This window comes from Antedon mediterranea, chromosome 11 (genome assembly GCF_964355755.1).
Source record: "Antedon mediterranea chromosome 11, ecAntMedi1.1, whole genome shotgun sequence".
Taxonomy (NCBI): Eukaryota; Metazoa; Echinodermata; class Crinoidea; order Comatulida; family Antedonidae; genus Antedon; species Antedon mediterranea.
The window spans coordinates 9,069,058-9,091,769 of NC_092680.1; the positions used below are offsets into that span (position 1 = coordinate 9,069,058).

Below are 22,712 nucleotides of genomic sequence, written 5' to 3' on the forward strand. Positions count from 1 at the left end.
ATAATGGATTCCGTGTGTGAAGTGCATGTGTTTAGACACCAAGATCGTGCATATAACATATTTAGATCCGATTTTACATGCACATCTTATATAAAATTAGCGGCCATTTTGAAAAATGGCCGCCAGTTTAATACGCGGCAAAAACTGATCAACAAGGCCTAATGGATTCCGTGTGTGAAGTGCATGTGTTTAGACACCAAGATTGTGTATCTACCTTATTTAGATCTGATTTCATGCACATTTTATATAAAATTGACGGCCATTTTTCAAAATGTCAACAGGGCTTAGAGTGATCAGAAGGGTTTAATTAGGATATCTATGTTGACAGCCTCTAACATTCCACTCCCCCTAACTCATTTTTTTTCCAAATTTTTTGCCTAAACTATCTGGGAGAAAATAAATGTGATGAGATATGACCAAAGAGGCAAAAATCCTATATTTTTTTGGCCATAGATGTGGGTAATGGGTAAAAAATAAACATAAATTAATAGTGTGTGCCGCCAACATTTTTTACACTTCTACTGTATACATTTTAAAAACCCCAACTATGTTTACACAATATTCATTATTATAGTAGGCCTATATACGATAAACATAATAATACATAAATAATTAGAAACATCTATCTGTTAATATTTATTAAGTTACATACGTCTAAAGTCATTTAAATCTGAAAAAAAGTAAAACAATTGTATTAAACCACACGTCGTTTTGATTGCACGTTGTATGACAAACGGCACACGCGGCGTTTCATACATTCAATTGTGTTTCAATTGGCGCTTGGCGGCCGTTTCAGTCGTCGGCGGCCGTTTCGGCTGTAAACCGTTAGTGATCATGGGGCTTTGGTATGAAACTTACTTGAATCCAAAACGTTTCAGTTGTTCGCGAAATCTGTCAGTTAAGATATTTTTGTCAGAGTCTGTTGGAATGTTGATGTTTGTTGTAAGTGGTGACTGATTATTCAACAAACAACCATCCATATATAAACATAGCCTACCTAGGGCTAGGCTAGGCCTAGGCCTAGCCTAGGCTAGGCCTAGAGAGCCTAGCTAGCCAATCCCAAACTAGTATTAGTAGTACGCGTACTCACAAAGTCGCTCCATTTTTACTTTGGTTGATGAATATTTATTATTGTTTTTATTTTTTATTTTACAAGTCTTGTTGGAGTAGGAGAAAGATGTGTGCCTTCAAAAAACCTATTAATAACATGCCTTATAAAAAGTACATGCTTGCTAGTTGGTTATCCGCACTTGGCGGATAACCTCTTGTTATTTGTGTTATGCGCGATTTGAACGATTTGCGCAATTTGAAATTGCGCAAAAAAAATCCTTGCGCAATTTGAATTGAAACATGTGTTTCAAATTGCGCAAGCAACGTATTAAATTGCGCAAGTAATCTGCAAATTGCGCAAGGTTTTTCGACAGATTGTGAAATCATGCACACCCATATTTTTATAGTAATTTCTAAGAATGATTCAAAATTAAACATAAATATCGCATTTCCTTATTTTAGTAGTGCAAATATTGTTATAAGTTAGCATACCGTCGAAGAACCGACGAAGGAAAACGAAGCGGTGGTGTTCCACCAGGCGGGCGCGGCGCGGGCGGCCGGCTATACTACTCTAGCCTAGCTAGGGTCTGGACTACTGATACTGACTAGGTTACATGGCCTAGCTTAAACTAATATTAAAAACTTAAAAAGTGAGTATTAAACATTATCTTCATTGAAATGGTCTTATTTATATAATAAAATACTAAATTTTAAACTCCTCTGCCTAGGCCTAGCCTAGCCATGTATGGGAAAATTTACAGTTCGTTTTCAAATTGCGCAAAGGTGTCATATTGCGCAAGAACTATCTTGCGCAATTTACAAATTGTGCAGCGCAATTTAAAATTGCGCAAAGATTTTCTTGCGCAATTTGAAATTGCGCAAGTTGATTGCGCAATTTGAAATTGCGCAAAAAAATCCTTGCGCAATTTTAAATTGCGCAAGAATTCTTTGCGCAATTTCAAATTGCGCAAGGATTTTTTTGCGCAATTTCAAATTGCGCAAATCGTTCAAATCGCGCATAACATTTGTATTTAGGATTGTTCCTTTTAGTTTGTACTGTACTGTAGTGTAGGTTACATAACAAGACAAATAGGTTGAGGTGGCCGAAAACGGTACCTGATCCAAACAAATTTGTAAACATATAATATAGCCTAGTTTAACTTAAGAAAGATAATTAATATTATATTATTCGCCGTGGTTAGGATTCCGGCACCGGAACTCAACTGCCCAGCAGGGATTCCGACACGCTATTGCGCATGCCCAGAGCGAGGTAATCGGCGACTCTATACTTATCAACAGCGATGGATTATTTCATAGCTGCGCCACACGGTGAACTAGCCTAGATGCCTTCTAATATGGGATCCACTAATCTAGGCTAGGGCTACCAGTTAGACTACGTGACCAGTGGGCCTATAGTATTTATTTTGTAATTAAAAAGTGGTTGCTTCATTCATATATAAAATTCATATCATTATGAATTATATAAAGATAGTTGATTGACCTAGACAATATTAAAATCTCGGAGAAAAAGAAATACGTATAAGCGTGATGCGCTCCATTGAATGTGATGAGCAATAACGAAAGACAAAAAAATTCTATATTTTACATTCGTGTGGCCATATGATGACGTCACAACATCCGTGAGGTAAAAATTCTGCATGAATTCATATCTACAACATATCTGCTTACATATTAAGTTAAAAAAATTAGGGGTAATCGTTGATCCTGAGAAGCTATAAAACATTCAAAATAGGCATAATTTTGACAACATTTTGTAACTTTTTCAACTAAAACGCGTGCAAATGGGCTAAATCAACGTGTTCGTATGACGTAATTTTAATTTGAAATGATGTCAATCTTTTTGAAAATGACTAGGAAAGGCTGGAAAATCACAATTCAAGAGAAAAAAACATGATTTTCATGCTCTATGCGCACCGTGCGCGTAATATTTTTCGCGCGCGCGGTAATTTTGTACATGCTTAAAATGACATGAAACGCGTAGAAAGTTGATTAGAAATTATTTTTGCGCATTTTGAAATTTTAAATGCGCGTGCGCGCGTAACTTTGTGTAAAACACGCAATTTTTTTCAAACAGAAAGTTAGCGCATGATATAAATTAAACTTTCACAAAGTGTCAATTAAAAATCACTTTTAGTTTTTAATCTATGATCAATCATAAAAAATCATAAAATCGCGCGTAAGTCACGTTGCGCAACTCTGACGTAATTTAAAAATAGGAGGTGCACAACTTCACGTAAATGCCCACATGTTGTCAAAGTTATAAAATGTTATGTTTACACATTTTAGAGAAACGCTCTACACAAAAATAGCGAGAAAGAAAGAAGAATAATACAGAAAAAAATATTGATCCCATACAATAACAAGGAGTTATCCGCCAAGTGCGGATAACTAATTACATGACTAGTTTTTTGATTTTTCATAACGCATTATACTGTACATATACAACATGCAATCACAAGTTGATTTGTTGACGGCAGCCACCGCGTGGATGTGAAAAAACTGTTCGGGAAGTCAGGGTCACAACGCTAAAAACAGCATTACGATTCTTAGATAGATACTGATACTTATTAATATCATTATAATTATTTTAACGCGTGGCGTAGTCATATTTTAATTATTAATTCATGTATGGCATAGGCCAAGTTTCATCCATCGCTCTCTCGCTCGCGCAACGACTATCTAGGCTACAGTAAATCCCTATAACACTCCGACTCTCCGTGGTGTGGCACTATTATTAGCAAAGAATATATATCACAAGAATGAGTATTCCGCGATTTTTGCATGAGAAATTTGTAACAGAGAGCGCCAGTGAGTGATGCCCGCCCTCATAAGGGCGGATGTATACATACTAAATAAGACTTGATTTAATAGATATTATACATGTCACATTAAATAGAATTATGATAATAGTTTTTGCAATTGTAAACTATTTTATAATACATATTTACTGTATTAACAAACTAGTGTACATTCACTTTTACAGAAAATTATTTACTAACATGCTAAGTTAATTCACAAAAAAGGCCTAACACAGCAACACCAAAAATCAATGAATCGTTACTCAGCACGGCCTATTCTTTACCATTGCCGTGTACTACTCTACGCCCGGTAAATTAAGTATAAAATTAAGTATAAAATACATGTTATTAATAGGACAAAATGTTAAATGTTATTAACATTTATTTGTTTTACCAGAAACAAGTTAAATATAGGAATATTATTAAACAATCCTTCGTGAAAACGCGTAAACACCAACAGGCCCGGTCACGCTATCGTAGCGCCCGGTTGATAAAGCAAACTGTTTATACGGCAGTTTTTACTAAATAAATTGCATAAAACGAACAATTAAATATCCAAATAGTATTTAACATGATGTTGGCATGTAGTTGATAACATTTTTTATCATGAAAATACTACCGGTGGTCTAGCCTTTGATTATTGAAACCGTCACAAAAAGTTGTATACATCCCAGATACATCCACACTTATGGCGGCGCCCTACCACATGGACAATATTACTGTTACAGGGAAAATCGCGGAATACTCATTCTTGTGATATATATTCTTTGTTATTAGTGCAAGCTATAATTCACTTCCCAGAGCTCTGGACATGCGCAATAGCGTGTCGGATTCCCTAACGGTGGGCAGTTGAGTTCCGGTGCCGGAATCCTAACCACGGCGTATATTATTCGGCATAGGCAGTACAGATAGATATACATAATTATTTAAATGTGAAATTTTATAGGGACCGTAGGCTACGTTGGCCCATCATACAAAGTCGCCCCATCGCAAAGTTGCCCAGACACAGTCGCCCCGACGCAGTCGCCCCATCGCAAAGTCGTCCCAACGCAAAGTCGCCCCATTGCAAAATTGTTTATAGCACTTTACATTAGAAATGGTACTGTATAACATTTTAAATTTATTTATACACTATATTAAAAAATTACTTAAAAATTAATTAAAGTTGTATATATATTGATTAAATTATAAAATAATATAAACCCTTTCAATACCTACTGTAATCTAAAGATTTTAGTTTTAAATTCGGCTATGTAGCAAGGCCACTATCTAGCCCTAAAGACATTGTTTCCTTTTATTGTCAACCTTAATTTGTTATGATTACGAGTATATATTTTATTATTGTATTTTGAAAACTTATTACATTTATTTCAGCTAATTGGATGCAATCAAATTAACTATTCAGAAAGCAGTTATACAACCATTAACCTCCAAATAGCTCTGGGGTACACACTTGGTTTATGTCTGTGTTTTGAAAATGGTAAGCTTTAGTTTTTTTTTTTATTAGTGTTATTATTAATGCTGCTGTCAATCCCTATTCTGGGAACTCCTATTAAACACTTTTAAAGAGGTTCATGTACTACTGGTTTTGTCAGCTAGTACATATTTAGTTAAATTGGGACGATAAAAGGTGATGGTAAACATTAGGGACTTTACAGGACGGGAGGCTACAGGATGGCGCTCATGGATAATTTATGCAGTGGGAAGAGCTAAGCATGAAATTCTGTCGTCTTAACTTTTTAAGGGCTATATAATTACCATTTTCCCGTTCTACTAGAAAAAAATGTACATATTACCTTAAATATACAGTTCAAATTACACTTAGAAGTGGAATTTTCAAAATAATAATAATATTTGAACTTCTAATTTAATTGTTTGACGAATTAAAATTGTTATTCGGTTAAAATGGCTGTCCTAAAAGCAATACATTTTGCGCGGCGTTTAAATGCGAGGCCTCTAGCTAGAAGGCTTATGCTGTATCACCAGAGTCAAGCAATTCAGAAGGGCGCGCCCCGAGACAGAGGAGGGAGAGAGATTCTACCGGTGCATTAACAGGCTATGCCGAGTCACTGTTTATGATTTTACGCTCTAGCGAACACAGGATATTTGTCTTCTTCTCCTAACCATCCTGTTTCGTAAAGTCCCTAATTTTAAAATAAGGACGTATATTTTACTTGACAGGTGGCTTCTTAAATCCTTCTATAGCATTGGTGGGCTGGATACTTGGTAAAATAGACACAAAGGAGCTAGCTGCAGCCGTATTGGCTCAGTTCTTTGGTGCAATTTGTGGTGCAATACTGATGAATGCCATCAGTTATGGTAATGTATTTTATCTCTGTAACGTTAAACAAAAAGGTTCTTAACAATAAACAGTTATAGCAACAACAAGTTAATTATTAAGGTTCCAAGCATCTGCTGTGTATAAAATGTTGATCTTTTTAAGTAAGTAAGTGAATTCTTGGTTAAATATTATACATTAATTGATTTTTATGATTTTATACTTCAGATAATGTACCAGTTGCGAAAGAAACAGGTTTTTTTACATTAATTTATGAAAGGATTGTCGGCAAATCAGAGAATGAAGTTCCTAGCATATTAGCAGTATGATATTTTTTTTTCTGTCTTGCTTTTTGCATTCTTGCAGTAGTAGCCATATTCACATTTGTACACGTTTTGGTCCTGGCCCTGCTTTCAATACGCAGCAATGCAAGGATCAAACATGGCAACTTACTGGAAAATGTGTGTAAAAATATTGTAAATATGTTATGCATTACCAATTTGTGAACTGTGTGGTGCATTGTGTCATGCTGGTGGATGTCATTGTAGTAATGACATGCGGTTTACTACTATTTCACCATATACAGGTAGCAACTTATAATTTACATACAGTACTAACCCCTATAGTTTTCTGAATGACAGGCATACTAGCATACATAATGATTCATGACATAGTGTTCTAAAAGGTGTGTGAACTATTTGTAACTGTATATATAATATGTAATATTATATAACACCTTAATAAATTCCTGTCATTTGGCGTGCAATAGTATGCACTATTAAATGATCGTTTAATAGTACTTTTTTTTCGTGTACGAAAATGAAAATCTCTTAGCGTTTGCTAAATATTTTTTTTTAACATTGCTTTTGAAATACAACAGCGCCACCTATTTTAAATGTTATGACTGGTTTCGCGATGGAAGTACATTTTTGGAGAGATATATATATCTACTAATTTAGATCAAAAATTCATTTAAATTTGCTTTAGATCGTTTTTAGGATTTTGATTAATTAATGAGAACATCTCTACAAGACGTGGAATCGTTGGAAAAAATACAATTATCCTAGATGAATTCCAGTTGCCTGTCGAAGTTTCGTATTAGGTATTTGCTGCCTTTCAGCCTAGCTAGTAGGCCTAAGCCTGTTAGTACTATTAGGCTTTTTAGCCTTGCTAGGCCTAGGATTGTTTGGTCGTTTGTTGATATAATTAACACTGTATTATAAAATCCATATAAATATAATATTTAATATAATATTAAACAAGCACGAATGTGCAATACTCGGGGTACAGCGAAAGAAGCTGTATACAGACGTATACAGTTAGAAAGTAAAGAAAATAGGTTTCGCCAGGGCTCGAAACGGGACCTTCTGCGTGTTAAGCAGACTTGACAACCACTACACTACGAAACCTCTTACATTAAAAATGTGGGTTACAGAAATTTTTTTAATCCATTTAAATTACAAATAAATGGTAATAAGCACAAAGCAAAATAAACATGTGTAAAAGTGATAATTACCGATTACACAAAATAAGTATTTTAAAAAATAATAAAAATAAGATATACTCTGTATAATTATCATATTGCGTATACAGTACTTTTCACCATAAATTAAAAAAAAAAAGGTTTCGTCCGGGCTCGAACCAGGTACCTTCTGCGTGTTAAGTAAACGTGATAACCACTACGCCAAGAATCCGCATATAACCATATAACTACATAACGCTGTGGTGTGTGTCACACATTGTGGCTTCTTAATTAAACAAATTAATTAACAAAAAATTAAAAATCCGGCTCTATAGCTTTGAGGACATGTCCCTGTAGTATGTTCATGCCAAATCCCAGCTCAATAATATAACGAATAAGGGAGGAGTAGTACTTTAAAAATCGCACTTTTTACTCAATAGTGTCCAGATGGAGGAAGAGAAGGAGAAAATGAGTAAGTACTAGACTCGGGTACCCCGAGTAAAAACAAATGTTACTGTTTTAATCAATGTGAATCAAATGTAGGCCTTGGCTAGGGCTACCTTTTATTTGATTCAAATGACAGGAATATATTTAGATGTTATATAAAACAAATAATGAATGTTTTATATTCGTGTAATGGTACAAATACAGTATAATGGCATTTGGTGAATTCGCCTCGTTGATATATAACCTTTCATCATTCATCTCATGCCATTATTTGTACCATTACACTCATAAACATTCATTATTTGTATAATAATGTACTGTATGTATGGCAATACATACATACATCATTATATCTCATGTATTTATTGCCAAGCATTGCAAACCAAAATGTGTGCAAGAGCTAACAGAACTAAATCAAATGTTTTTTTTAGAATAATGCTAATAATAATTTTAGCATTTGTGTTATAAATTAAATCTTAATCTTGAATGACCAACCAACAATTTACATAACCTAGATATACATTTCAGTGTAAACACAAATCTTTTTTTTTTCATATTTTCTAGTTTTTTACAAAGTCTGCCTTGCTAATGATAGGAGTGATGTCAATCATCGATGAACGTGGTATTAATGCCCCAAAGTATTTGCAACCATTCATGATTGGTACAATCCTTTTCTCCATTGGACTGACAACCAATCGCAAAACGTACTGTTTTTTAAACCTTGCACAAGATATATCTCCACGAATTATCTTGAGTTTTTTTTGCAAAAGCTGCGAGACTCCCTGGGCGTGAGTATTATAAGGAAGCCTTTTATTTACGATAACCAACGACTTGAGAAAAGGCTAGGTCATGTCAAGTGATTGTCGTCAGTCTGCATTATACACGCATTGAATTGACATGACCAAGTTAGGTTGTCTGTCGTCGCAAAAATCTAAAAACTACCTATTATTGTAGTTAGTGATTTGATGTGATGTATTTATTTTATTTACTTTTTTTCTTCAAAAAATGAAATTGATTTAACATATATTTTATTATACAGATATTGCCTGCTTAGAGGTTAAATATAAGATTTGACATCCCCTAGGGAATGATATTTTATTCGATGGAATTAATTTCCCGAAGCGCGAAGCGCTATTAGAGAAATATATTCCCTTGAACAAAATTTTATTCCCAAGGGGTTGTCAAATCTTATATTTTACCAATATAAAAGGCGATATCTGTTAACAACAAGTTGAATATCTACTGCTGGGTCGGGTGTAGCTAGGCCTCCTTTGTAATAAGCCTGTCTCCTAGTTGCATTCACCTTACCTTGCGAAGAATAATATACAGATAATAATTACTAATTAATAATTCCTTGGCAATAAAATATTCACCTAGATCTAGGTTGTTGAAATTAACAGAAGAATTTCCATCAATAAGCCTACATTAACAATAATCATATTATAATCAGTCAGCCTAGGCCGAATAATTCTTCTTCGTCTTCTTCGAGGAGCCGAATCACCAGATGTTCACAGCATAACTGGTTTACTACCATGAGTATTAATCAATCACAAACAGTCTTTCATCACATCTAGGGAGGACTAATAACAAATGAGGGCGCTATGTATGCATAGCCAAATGCGATTGTTGCCAGACAAAAATTACAATATCATCGTACTTGAGAATTTGCTGAATTTTATGTGTTATTGACAGGGACACGATAATTACGCGAAAATTACTCAGTCAATATCATCGTACTCAAGAATATATACGATCCTCGCAGCGGTAGTCATGTGATGCAGTTTCAACCAATCACGTTCATGTATTTACATAGGCTATGTAATATATATATATATATTTAACATATATTTTGTATATATAATATACACTAAAATTATGTTTTGTTTTGTAGGCCTTATAACCAAACAGCTGGTGGGTGGAAAATAGAAATATTTGGACCTGTAATAGGAACAATCATTGGTGCATTTATTTACGTAATATTCATTGAATTGCACCATAAACCATATGGTAAGCTATTACTGTTGCCTTTTATCGTTTGATAGTTTTGTTTTACAATTATTTTTAAAGAAGCAGGGTCTACAATGTAAAACAATAATTCTATGTTTAATACAGTAATTCAATAATATTACTAACATAAGTACTGTAGGCCCTACTTTAATGTAATTAGCATAACAGTGTTCTGGTTCCTGTAATAGTATCTACTTCTAACTATTTTTTTTTAAATTTTGAAAATAATGTTTAGTTCCTGGTTTAATTTTGTGTTTCTGTTATTCAGATTATGTTAAAGCAGAGGATACTGATGTTACTGATGATGGTGCAATTAGTGACGGTAAGGGTATAATAAAGTTTAATCCAAATAATTGGAAAGATGCTCATATTACACCTATTCTTAAAGTAGGTTCCCGTGTTGAACCATCTAACTACTGTCCTATAAGCCTTACTTCTGTTGTGTGTAAACTCCTTGAGAAGTTTATAAAAAAATCTATTATGCACCATCCTAAATCTAATAATTTACTGAGCAAACACCAACACGTTTTCGGTCCCGTCGATCCTATCTTACCCAACTTTTAGAATTTTTCCAAGATTTACACAATGCTAAGGACGATAGTGACCCAATAGATATTATCTATCTTGATTGCAGAAAGGCTTTTGACACTGTACCACATATGCGACTTATGTCCCAAACTTGTATTCTCCAATGGATTTCAAATTTTCTTAGTCATAGACGTCAATGTGTCTCAGTCAAAGGATCTTTTTCTTCATGGCTTCCAGTTGTTAGTGGTGTGCCCCAGGGCTCCGTCCTTGGTCCTATTTTATTTCTGGTGTTTGTGAATTATCTATTAGATGATCTTAGATCAAGCGGCAAAATTTACAGACAAATATGTACCCCACATGACAGTGTTATTCTTCAAGATGATCTTGAGAAGTTACAGGTTTAGAGTCATAAATGGTTGTTGCACTTCAATGAAAAGAAATGCACAACTTTGCATGTTGGACTATGAAATCCTCAACATTGTTATTCATTAGGTGGCTCATTGTTAACTACCTCTAAAGAGCAAAAAGATTTAGGTATTACTGTTACCTCTGACTTAAGTCTACGGTTCATGTTGGTAAGATTGCCGCAAATTCAATGATAGGTACTATTCGACACGCCTTTACCTTTATGGATTCCAAAATGTTTCTTGCCTTATACAAAACTTTAGTTCGTCCTATTTTGGAGTTTTCTGTTCATCATGGTCACCGTAATTAAAGAAGAGCATTATTAAACTTGAGAAGGTTCAAAATCATTCAACTAAGTTAGTGTCAGAACTCCAAAATCTTTCTGCACAGGAACTGCTTTCTAGGTTTGGTCTATCGTCACTCGAAGATAGACGTAGTAGAGGTGACATGATTGAAACTTATAAGATTGTTCATGGTCTTGACAATGTTTGTTTTTCCGACTTTTTGACTTTCCAAAATTCTTCTGGCCATTTTACACGAGGTCATCCTTTTAAGTTGTGTAAACCTCGGTTTAATACATTTAGTAGAGCCTCTTTCTTTGATTTACACATGGAACTCATTACCCTTTCACATTGTTTCAAGCCCAACACTTAACACTTTCAAACGAACATATGACTCACACATAAACACTATGAGAGGAGGCAGCCTCTACGAGTAAATACTCTTTGCCTCCTTATTTCACTAAGGTAAGCATCACACCACCTCCTGGCTTTGTTTTTAAAAAGCCTTATCCTAGTGGTTTTATGAATAGACTACAGCATTCTAATCAGCACAGTCAACCATTTGCTTGATTGTAAACTTGTTGATGTAAAGGTTTAATTTCAATAAATTATTACTATTTTCTATATGCTTGGTTGAGCTTTGTTTTACTTATTGTTTTCTTTTGAAAATGTTGTCTGATACAACTCATAATCTCATAATTTGTTTTGGAGTATAAGAATTATTTTTAAATAACATGGCAATTGTTATATTTCAGACATTTCAGACAACACCTATCGTTATGATGAAGTGAAACAAGATGTTGATTTTGTACGGTCAAGAAAAGTGGCTAACAGTAGGAACTAATTCACTGTGTGCATTTCCTCAATGATTTTTTGTTGCCACAGTTTTACCAAATGATATGGGTCCAGGCATACAGATCTCTATGGTCCAGGTGACAACCAGTGTAGGTCATAGATCATCAGAGAAGCTCCATATTAGAGGTTAAAAGAATTGAATCAATATGATTATTTTGTAACAATTTGACTGACGAGTGCTAATACCGTAAAGATACTTCTACTGCAAATTTAAATGACTACCGATATTTATTTTTTATACTTTTGATTTGTATTTTATTTATTGTTTTTACATTCCAAATTAGAAATTCATCAAATTTTCCTTTTATAATTTTATTTTTATATCTAAAAATACTAAAATTGAAATATGAAATTGAAGATGAATTTCTAAACAATTTTATATCATTACTGTATAAGGAATTAAATACATTAGTTTAAAACAAATTATTAGCCAGCAATTATTGATACTCTGTTTTTAGACATGAGCAAAGCATTTGATAAAATGCCCTTCGACATCTTATTAACAAAAATTGCTGTAAATTTTAATATTCAAGGTAATATCTGGAAATGGATATCTTCATACTTGACTGACAGGAATCAGAAAGTTTGTTTCAGGGGGGCTACTTCTTCCGTACTTCCAGTCACATCGGGTATACCTCAGGGCAGTTGTCTTGGTCCAATTTTATTCAATATGTTTGTGAACGATGTTAATCATAATGTTTCTTCTGAATGTTTTCTTTTTGCAGATGATATAATACTATATAGACACAGACAAAATGCCAACGATATTGTTAATTTGCAAAATGATATAAATATTTTATCTAATTGGGCTGATAAGAATCAAATGAAATTCAATGTCAACAAAACTAAATTAATGCATATCACCAGAAAGCGTAACTTTGTTAAGCCGTTGTACTTTCTTAATGGTGAGACAATTGCGGTGGTTGATAGCCATAAACATTTAGGAGTACATATCGATTCTAAACTGAATTGGAATGTTCAAATCAATAATCTAATATCTAAAGCTAATCGAATGTTAGGCTTTATTTTTCTGTAGCCGGAAATTGTTCTCCAGACGCAATTTCGTGTCTGTACAAAACTTTGGTGCTACCTATTCTAGAGTATGGTTTGCCGGTGTGGGGCCCCAGAAATGGAGGACACATAAAACGCCTCGAACAGGTTCAGCGACGGGCCTCTAGACGTATTCTGGGACCCCACTGCGGACCTATATCATACGACGAACGTTTAATAACTTTGGGTTGGTTATCCTTACGTGATAGACTTTTAATGATTTTAATTTCCTTTATATTTCGTTGTTTTTATAATGTAACTTGTTGTAGTACTGTAAATAATAATATCCATATCAATCAACGCCATCCTGAATTACTCACATTTGTCCACCCTTTTGCACGTACCGATACTTTAAAATATTCGTCTATCAACAATTTTCCTGTTATATGGTCATCACTACCCTCCATAATCAAAGATCAAGCAGTTACTCTTCCTTTGAAAAATTTCCTGTCGAAATTGAAAAAAATATCTGCTTGATCAACGCTAAATTTATTTTAATTGTATAGGTGTATTTTAAATTGTGTAACACAGTAATACAAATTAATTAAATTTTTTATATATTCTGTATATTTTATATTCATTTTTAACTTGTATTAAGTTGTATGTTACAGGGATTGCGGACACAAATGTGTTATGGCGCTCTGTTGCTGTCGCAACCCCTGGACCGCTTGTTGTCGAATAAAGAAATGAAAAAATGAAAATATGCAAACCATTTTATAGATATTCGATCGATTTTACTTTCTTTATTACTTCTAACTCATACTGTTTTAACAATTATTTATATAGATACTGTAAGAGAACGTATTGTAGACCATAATAATATGAGTTGTAAAAATGGCAAAACTTAGTTTTTAAAAGTAAATATTTTAAAAAGGATTAATGAAGTTAAATGAAGTTGTATATTAATATTTATTATGAATGTCGACAAATTGGTTGCGATAAAAATATTTGTTTTTAAATGCTTAGTGTCCAATTGTGTGTGCTTACAAATTATTCTTGTATTTTTAATAGTACATTTAAGTAGTATAATGCAGATCATAGAAGAAGTACAACAGACAAATCAAATTGGTTCACCTCTTTCATTGGAGTAAAATTCATGTGTACAGAGATTCATTTAATTTGCATATGTTTAATCAGTCCTGTCAATTTTAATGTTAGTGTTTGATTTATATAACAACAAATTAATATTACTGTATTCCAAACAGGTTATATTCATTTATTGTGATTTATACATGCCCATTATCTAATGTATATATTTTTACAACATTTTAAATGTTTGGTGTGTAATTGTACATTGTGATTTTGTAGTTTAAGCATTTGATGCTTTTAAATGTAGGCAATGGTAGAACAGACACTGTCAAATGTAAGCAGTCGAATACCTACTTGCCTTTGGCTTGTTTTTTTCTCTTTAAGTAAGTAAGTAAAGCAAATATCATGAATTATTAATCGAGTCAAAACCTTGCACATTCACATTAATAATTTGTACAGGAATGGCTAAGTTCTGTCTTTATTTTGGAAGTTACATGAGGGAGTTCAACTTCCTGTCCTGTGTATTCTTAAATCCAGCTTATATGTTCATTTTGATGTAGCTCGTGGTCTGTAGTTCATCCCGGTCTTTGTTAACAACCACTGCGATAAATCGCATCTACCTTCTTTAATCAGTGCGCATGACAATTGTTGAATCTTTTTCAAGTCTCCGTGTGTTGAATGACACCATTGCATCAACATCTCAAAACTACGTTCTCTTGTATGGCTGTAATCGAGTTTCAATCGTTGAATTTGTGCGTTAGATAATCCAAGATGAATACCGAGACGAGTCCATTCAACCCCTAATTTGTCAGTTAGTTCCAGAATTAAGTTTTCGGACAGTAGGCTTAGACCTAAATCTGTAAATATACAATTTTGATTACTGTTAGTACATTTTATTACTGATCAAACGTTATTGGAATTATCGATGTCTTTGATAGTGTCATCCTACTAGTAACCGTTACGACATCGTTATTACTATTATGGTAATTATTATCTTTCAACAATCATCATCGTCATCACATACTTGTCTTCATCTTCATTAGGACAACCACTTTCATTTTAAACTAAGAATATCAATTCCTAATCCACTATTATTCAATGCTAACTCTAACTTGAGTTTAGAGGTTTACAAAACTAACCGTTACTATGTGGCTCTTCTGAACGAATTCTTTCTCGTTGTAACGTAATTCCATATTTCTGAGGTGTAAACGTGTTTAAGTATTAAATTTGGCAATATAAACAATTGTAGAACAAAAAACACCAAGGAAAACAAGACAAGTGTATACTACATTGACAAATTAAACTTTTTAAATATTAATTTTAAACGAGAATGGAAGAATATATTGGAAAAAAGACTAGGTAATAAATCTGTTATACTCTATATAATAATATGAGTGAATGTGTTTGTCCATTGATGAAACAATCATCGCATCTATAATAATAATAATAATAATAATAAGATTTTTATAGCGCACATACCACTCCAGAGTGCTCAAGGCGCATTTAAAAATAAAAAAGAAATAAATCATACAAATTCCTGACAATCTATTATTATTCATTATTAAGGACTATTTAAAACTGAATTATTTCACATACCTTAAGACTAATATCAAACCCCACCAGAGGTGCCCATGTGCTGTCAGCATTCCTACGTTTGATTAAATGGTTCTCATAGCTTTCCAATTTGTTTACGTAATACATACATTTTCCCAGATAACACCGACGATGAATATCCTTTTGTGGGTCAACAGACTCTACCAAAAACTCTTCCTTCACTCGCACATTTTTATAAAACCGAAAAGTAATTTCGTTTCTACCAACGATTCTTATATTGCCTTCTAGGGCGATCTTGACCAGTTGGCCTTCTTGGATCATGACGTCTCTACTTGGTGCTGGAGGTCCGCAGTAGTTATCTTCCTTAAGTTCTACCACTGCGTCTTTGCATTGTGCACTTGGAACAATTCGTGTTATAAAATTCTCTTCATTGTCTTTATGGTGGTGGAGAATAACGTTTGCAGTTTGTTGTGCACATGTGTTTTCCAGAATGTTAGCTACGTCAGGCAGAAGATCGGTCGAATTTGTTTCGATGACAACCATTTTGTTCCTAAAAAAGGCATTGCTTATATTATTCGTTTGTCAACTTATTTAGGTCTTTTTATGAGTGTCATTTACTGGGAATAGATTGTGACGCTTTGAAATCATACAATTGTCAAATGAGCTACATAACACTGGAAGGGTGTTAAATATCACGTAACATGTTTTTAACTCATCAATAAGTAACGTAAAATTTACCGTGGGATTTCTTACATACATAGGTTCCTGAAAAGTATGTTTTCTGGTTGTTAGCGAAGCGATAATGTTTGGGCTAATAACAGGTGTTTCATAGTTTTCTTTTCTGTTTTTCTGTATCAATAATTATTCTGATGACCTGTTATAAATATGTAAATTACGTAGCAAAACCTACCAACCTTTTGTTTAGTTTATTGGTATGAAAAGAGATAGTGCCATCATTGGGTTTTTGAATATCAAAAACATCACATGTTCTCCATGATCCTGTGTGTAATTTGGAAAGAACATAGATTGATGACATTTCTGACTTTTCATGTTTCTTGCCAGTTGGAGCCGTACGAGGTCGATGATGTTTGTCTTCTGCATTAGTATTGACGTGGTTTCGAATTGGAAGTGTAATTTTAACTGGTAGGACAACATTTGTTGCGTTACTTATTGTTAGTTCAACAATTAAGAAAGGACTGTAAGATACCACTTTGTGTTGATTCAAGTTCGAAGAATGTTTAGTTATCGGTTGAACCTAGAAAAAAAAAATTGATAGATTTGAAATCGTCACCACGTCGAGTTGGGTGGTTCGCGAAAACGGAACATGATTGTATTACATTACGTTAGAATATGTGAACAGAAATTGGATGTATGTTGTCCTATTATGTGTATATAATGTTGGATATGTTGGTAGTTGGTTGCACAACTTCAGATTAATACATCATACATAGCAAGATTACTGCTATTGCCATTTTAAAGAAAACTGTGACATGCGTTATGTGTATTCCGAATCCCTTACCATAATTTGCACCTTCTCTGACGTACATAGATTATTCGGATCAAACGTCAAACGCACTTTAGGTTCAGTATGCGAACTGATACTACCACCATTTTTGTCAATCGTTACTCTATCTCTCTCCAACCCAATGACAATACAATATATTCCAAACGGTTTGTCTTCTATTTTGCAAACAGGTTTTTCCTAAAGGTTTCGAAAAGTAATAATAATAATTATTGTTTTATTAGATTAGACCAAGCTTGGAATTACACAAAATCGGAAGACTTCTTTTGACGTCTAACTTATCCAATTGATTATTTTCAAACACACTGTTGGTTTGTATTTGATATCGTATCTTAATTGAAAAGAAATGTATTATAGACATGTTAAATGAAATAATGTACACATAGACTTACCTGATGGTTTACGATTGATGAGGTGGTGACTGTATTCCAGCTTGTACCATCATCAATAGAAGACTTGACGATAAGTCGTTCTGACGTCACGCTTTGGTGATGACGAATAGGTATTTGAATTGTAATTAATGAATCCTTATAGACGTTTTCAGTCATGTCTATCTTTATAATATCACTTATAAGTTCCTCGCCATCTTGTAGTGGTAGATGAACGGTATTTGACACATTTGTGACAGTAGTAACAGCATTATCCAAAGAGGTGGAAACAAAGCACAACAGTTGGTCGGTTTTGTCATCCATGAATCTGACAAAGATAAGGTGTAGTTAAGGACTTTTGCTAAAGATGCACTGTCTAATTAATTTTGAGTGATGTATCATGCTCCATATGACGAAATTTTCCAGTATCATAGACAAATTCTATCACTCAGCATCACATACAGGCTCGCATGTGAAACACGTGTGTTGCTTTATCGCAGAATCTGCCTATATTTGAAAACATAATAGTTGCATAATTCAATATTTTAGTTATTTACTTACCGTTGCACCTTTTCTTTTCGTTGTCTTCCTTTTAACGTATGACGTTCTTCTCTTAAGACTGGGTGTTGCGTTAAGATATCTACTATAGGTTTATTATGTACACGGCCTAATTTTCTAATTCTTCGAGATGATGATGTTTCGACTTGGTTCCTTGTAGCTGACACTTGCTTGCTAATCATAACTTCAGTTGGTGTAGGAAGTTGGTTTACTGGTGGAAGCTAACAGAAAGTTGTATTAGTTGATTTACCTTCCAATTATAAGTAACCAATAATTGTAGTAATGTAATATTTATAATTGAGAGAGAATTCGTTTCTTCAGATATAATTGCTCATTTCTTAAATGCGACATGATCATGCTTCATGTAAAAGTATTTAGTGTTTGTGTAACTGTTTTAGTTAATCTTAACATTATATCATGTCATTTATAGCCTAAAACAATTGCTCAATGATGTAAATATATAGGCCAGAATAGCTTACTATTAGGCCTAAACTTGTTATCGTTACCTTCTTAGTACTAGATATACCGCCATGACTTTTCACGATTTTAACTATTTCTTCCAGTATATTAGAAATTGACGTTCCAAATTGAGAGATTTGTAAAAGTTGTAAGTTTTGGTAACATCTTTGAAGTTCAGCAACCCATCCGTATATCTGCTTAAACTCTGTTTCCATGTTAACAACAATGATTGGTTTATTGTACAAACAACTATACCTACATACTTGAATAAATATTGCAGTATCGACAATTAAATTATTTTTCTTTAAAAAATGCAACAAAATAGGAAATATGGTTACATTTAAGAAAAAAATATCTAGAAAAGCAATTGGTCATATTGTGTTAAACAACATACTATATACAGTTGATAAAACGAACATTAATTTGTGCTCTTTGACCTTTCTTAAGTGATTTAACAATGTTTATCTAATAACGCGACGACGTATACCCACTTAAAGCACTGTATGAGACGACCCTCGGAGTACTTACGTATCCACAATTATAGATAATGAAGCTGTACTTAGCATAAATAACAACACAAATTGAGTGTGTTATGTAATACAATGCTATTAACTATTTCTTACTTGTTTTGCAAACGTTATTTTCCATATTTATCTCAGATAGATACACGATAACAGCTACAGCGTGTTTAACGCTATCTGACAAACTATCCAATATAAGATCTTCAGATACGTCGATGTCAGCTCGGACCGCAATTCCATGTTCCAACAAATGATTCCATATTTTTTTAACATTCCTGAAAAATCAACAAAAAAAACGAAAAAAAAAATTGACTAAAAAATTCGAATTTCTTAGTCTATTTTTTCAGACCAAATTACCAGTAGAACATGATTGTACACTATACAATCTATCAACCTTCAACTGCTTCTGTAGTACGATGTACGACTCATTTGATTATGTCTGTTAATGTTATTATAAACCAAAAGGAATAAATTAGTAACATCATCAATGTACGTAATTTATAAATGTATAAGTTTGAAAATATGACAAGTCAGTAAAGCGTTATGCTTTGAATTTACAAGTTGATGAATAAAAGAAATGGAAATATATCGTAAAGAAAGAAAATAACGTTCTGTGTAATATCACTTAAATATTCATTGATAAATAGATAGATAGACATATACTGTAACCTTTACCATATTGTTTATCATTGCAATAAAAGTGGGTTGCCCCCACAAAAGAGAAAAAAAAAACATTTTCAAATCTTTAATTGATAATAATATTTTATATAATCTTTTAACCTCAGTCTATGTAATATCACTTAAATAATCATTGATAGACATATATACTGTAACCTTTACCATATTGTTTATTATTGCAATAAAAGTGGGTTGCCCCCCCAAAAAAGAGAAAAAAAAGAAAGAAAATAAGTAATAAGATAAACTTACTTCTCATCAGAGTAATCGTATGTCATCAAAACATAACCGGTAGTTTTAAATCGACTATGCCTTGATGTTGGGTCCATGCCTTTTACTTCTTTTGTTTTTGTGTTCAAAAAGCTTAATTCAAAAGACGGAAACAACAGGGTATCTTATTTTGTTGAGATGAGGCACATTTGGTTAAGAAACAACACCTAGAAATACGTGTTTTCTCCCTTAACTCTTCCTCCGCCCAGACGAATTCAGGGTCCGCTCATAAGCTAATAAAAAAATTAAGCCATTATACTTATACCAGGGCTGAAATATTTTCATTTTCAACAAAAGTGTTATGTTTAATCTAAACATTGGAAAAACAACTTACCAACTTCCCTTGACCGCACCTTTAATCAAGTCACTATCAACTAACAATCTGATACCGTATAGTATGTTTACGGTATGATTTAATCTGATTTTTACAAGTCAACCAATCAGTGAGTTTCACTTTCTTGATTAAATAGCTCGGAAAAACAAAAAATGAGACAATTATGATATAAGACATCAGATTCACGCATAATTCATAGTTGGTCGCAAAGTGATGAGCTTTTACGTTGATTAATTTTTTAGAACCGATAATCTCCATCCATATGCGATATAAGGATAAAATAATATGTAATAATTAAAATGAGATTATAGATACTGTATTAACCTTTCAGTCGTAATCAATATTTTGACTAAAAAACTAGTCCTATACGAAGATTAAAATTAATGATTTTTACACCGTGCACTATATACCAAAATTATAACATTATTACAACTATCGTGTTTTTAGTCGCGTGGAAGCGACTCTATAGTTCACTATGTCGGTCGGTCGGTCTGTCTGTCTGTCTGTCTGTCGGTCTGTCTGTCGGTCTGTCTGTCTGTCTGTCTGTCGGTCCGGTATCACTATGCGTTTTATCGCTTTCTGACCTTATCTTGATATCAGTTTAATCTAGCTAGGTCAATTTTTCACAGTATATTCCTTATGGCCAGGAATCAATGTGGTTATGTTTTGACGGTGCGCAATAAAAAATTACGCGGTCTACGCACGATTTAACGAAATCACGTTTGTAATCATATCTTCACAACCATGAATCACAATTAAATAAAATTTGGTACTCATAAATTTCAGGGCATAAATCATCATATGGCAATACAATTACGTGCGTAGCGCATGTAACGCATGCGTACGCGCGCTTAACATTTTCAAAATTTATTTTCGATGAAATAAGAGTACATTTCAGGCAATTTTAAGCGTTTACAAAATTGCCATGAGTGCGCATATTTTTGCGCGCGCACTGCGCGTTAAATGTTATTGCGCACTCTTTTTGCCCGATTTCTGTTTTCTTGACTTACTTTTCAACTCGAAATTACGTTATACGAGCACGTCGAAAGTGACAGGCTACGCACGTGTAAATTTAAAAAAAATAAATGTTTTTAAACATTTCAACATTTTTAAACATGTTCAGTAATTTCGGTCAGTATAGTTCACTATGTCGGTCGGTCTCTCTGTCTGTCGGTCTGTCTGTCGGTCTGTCTGTCGGTCTGTCTGTCGGTCCGGTATCACTATGCATTGTAGCACGCGACTTAATGGCTGTTGGCCTTGTTTAAATATAGGCACATTTCTGCAATATACTGTTGTATAAGAAAAACAGTATATTATTCTGTTTGGAACATCCTTTCTATACGTTAGTAAATCTTGGACCAGAGAAAGGTGGTTGGTTGGTTGGTTAAATGCGTTGCTTCCGATCCACAACAGAATTTAGTGTTCAAAAGAAAATGACATTGTAAATGTGTTGAAGACTTTAGATCGCTACCGTACTGAAGTAGCGGGAGACATAATTTCAATTGAAAAAATGGTGAAAATATGAAATATATTATTTATTGCTTAGTGTAGGTGTGATAGGTTTTTTTTTATTAGGCATTAAATAATAACGTAAGGATGTGTATCAGTGCTTGAATCAACACGACTCAGTCGTTCATCATCTAAACGTTGTCTAGTTTCAAATACACTCGCGCGCGTCATACTGACCAATACCTTAAGAGGAGACGGTTAAATAAACTAAGCGTAAATTAACTCATTGATGGTTTCTTTCAAGATCTATACACCGTATAATCATAATTGTGACGTCACAATGGCTTGCTTCCTACTCCTTAAATTAAAAAAGTACAATAACGGCTTTGTAGCATTGCATCTGCAGCAATATACATTGCAATAATCACCTTGTTTAAGCAACACAACCGACACCAATCCCTAAGCAGACGAATATGAGGTAAGTGATGTTTATAGGCCTACTGGAGTGCCATCAGAAATATATATATAAAGCCCTACATATAATATTTGTTTATGGTTTAATACGCCTGATAAATGATACCCAAGTTCCATAAAGATGGCTCAATTGCCGAGTTAGATTTGTTATGTCTTGGGTTCGTGCTTCCATGGAACACGGAGAATGAAGATGATAATAATTCGTTCTCAATCTTAATGAAACATTATATTATTGTTTATTATTATTATTATATTAATTGGTTTTGATATTATTAGGTAAGGTCTATAATCACTTAATGTAATTTGCTTCATAAATG

General features: G+C 33.5%; 1 protein-coding gene across 3 annotated transcripts; it reads left to right on the top strand.

Annotated features, from left to right (window-relative positions):
* The first annotated feature begins 783 nt into the window (after positions 1-783).
* Positions 784-15,631, top strand: LOC140062292 (aquaporin-9-like). 3 transcript variants are annotated; one of them, XM_072108450.1, is made up of 9 exons: positions 823-942; positions 4,816-4,968; positions 5,244-5,349; positions 6,051-6,188; positions 6,376-6,470; positions 8,621-8,844; positions 9,948-10,063; positions 10,332-10,385; positions 12,033-15,631. In XM_072108450.1, the coding sequence occupies exons 2-9, from the start codon at positions 4,966-4,968 to the stop codon at positions 12,119-12,121; spliced, it is 825 nt and encodes a 274-aa protein (XP_071964551.1). In that variant the 5' UTR covers positions 823-942; positions 4,816-4,965; the 3' UTR covers positions 12,122-15,631. The 3 variants fall into 3 exon arrangements, with proteins under 3 accessions (XP_071964549.1, XP_071964550.1, XP_071964551.1); XM_072108448.1 differs by lacking the exon at positions 4,816-4,968 and having other exon boundaries at positions 784-942; XM_072108449.1 differs by lacking the exon at positions 4,816-4,968 and having other exon boundaries at positions 784-942; positions 12,042-14,810.
* Positions 15,632-22,712: the final 7,081 nt, after the last annotated feature.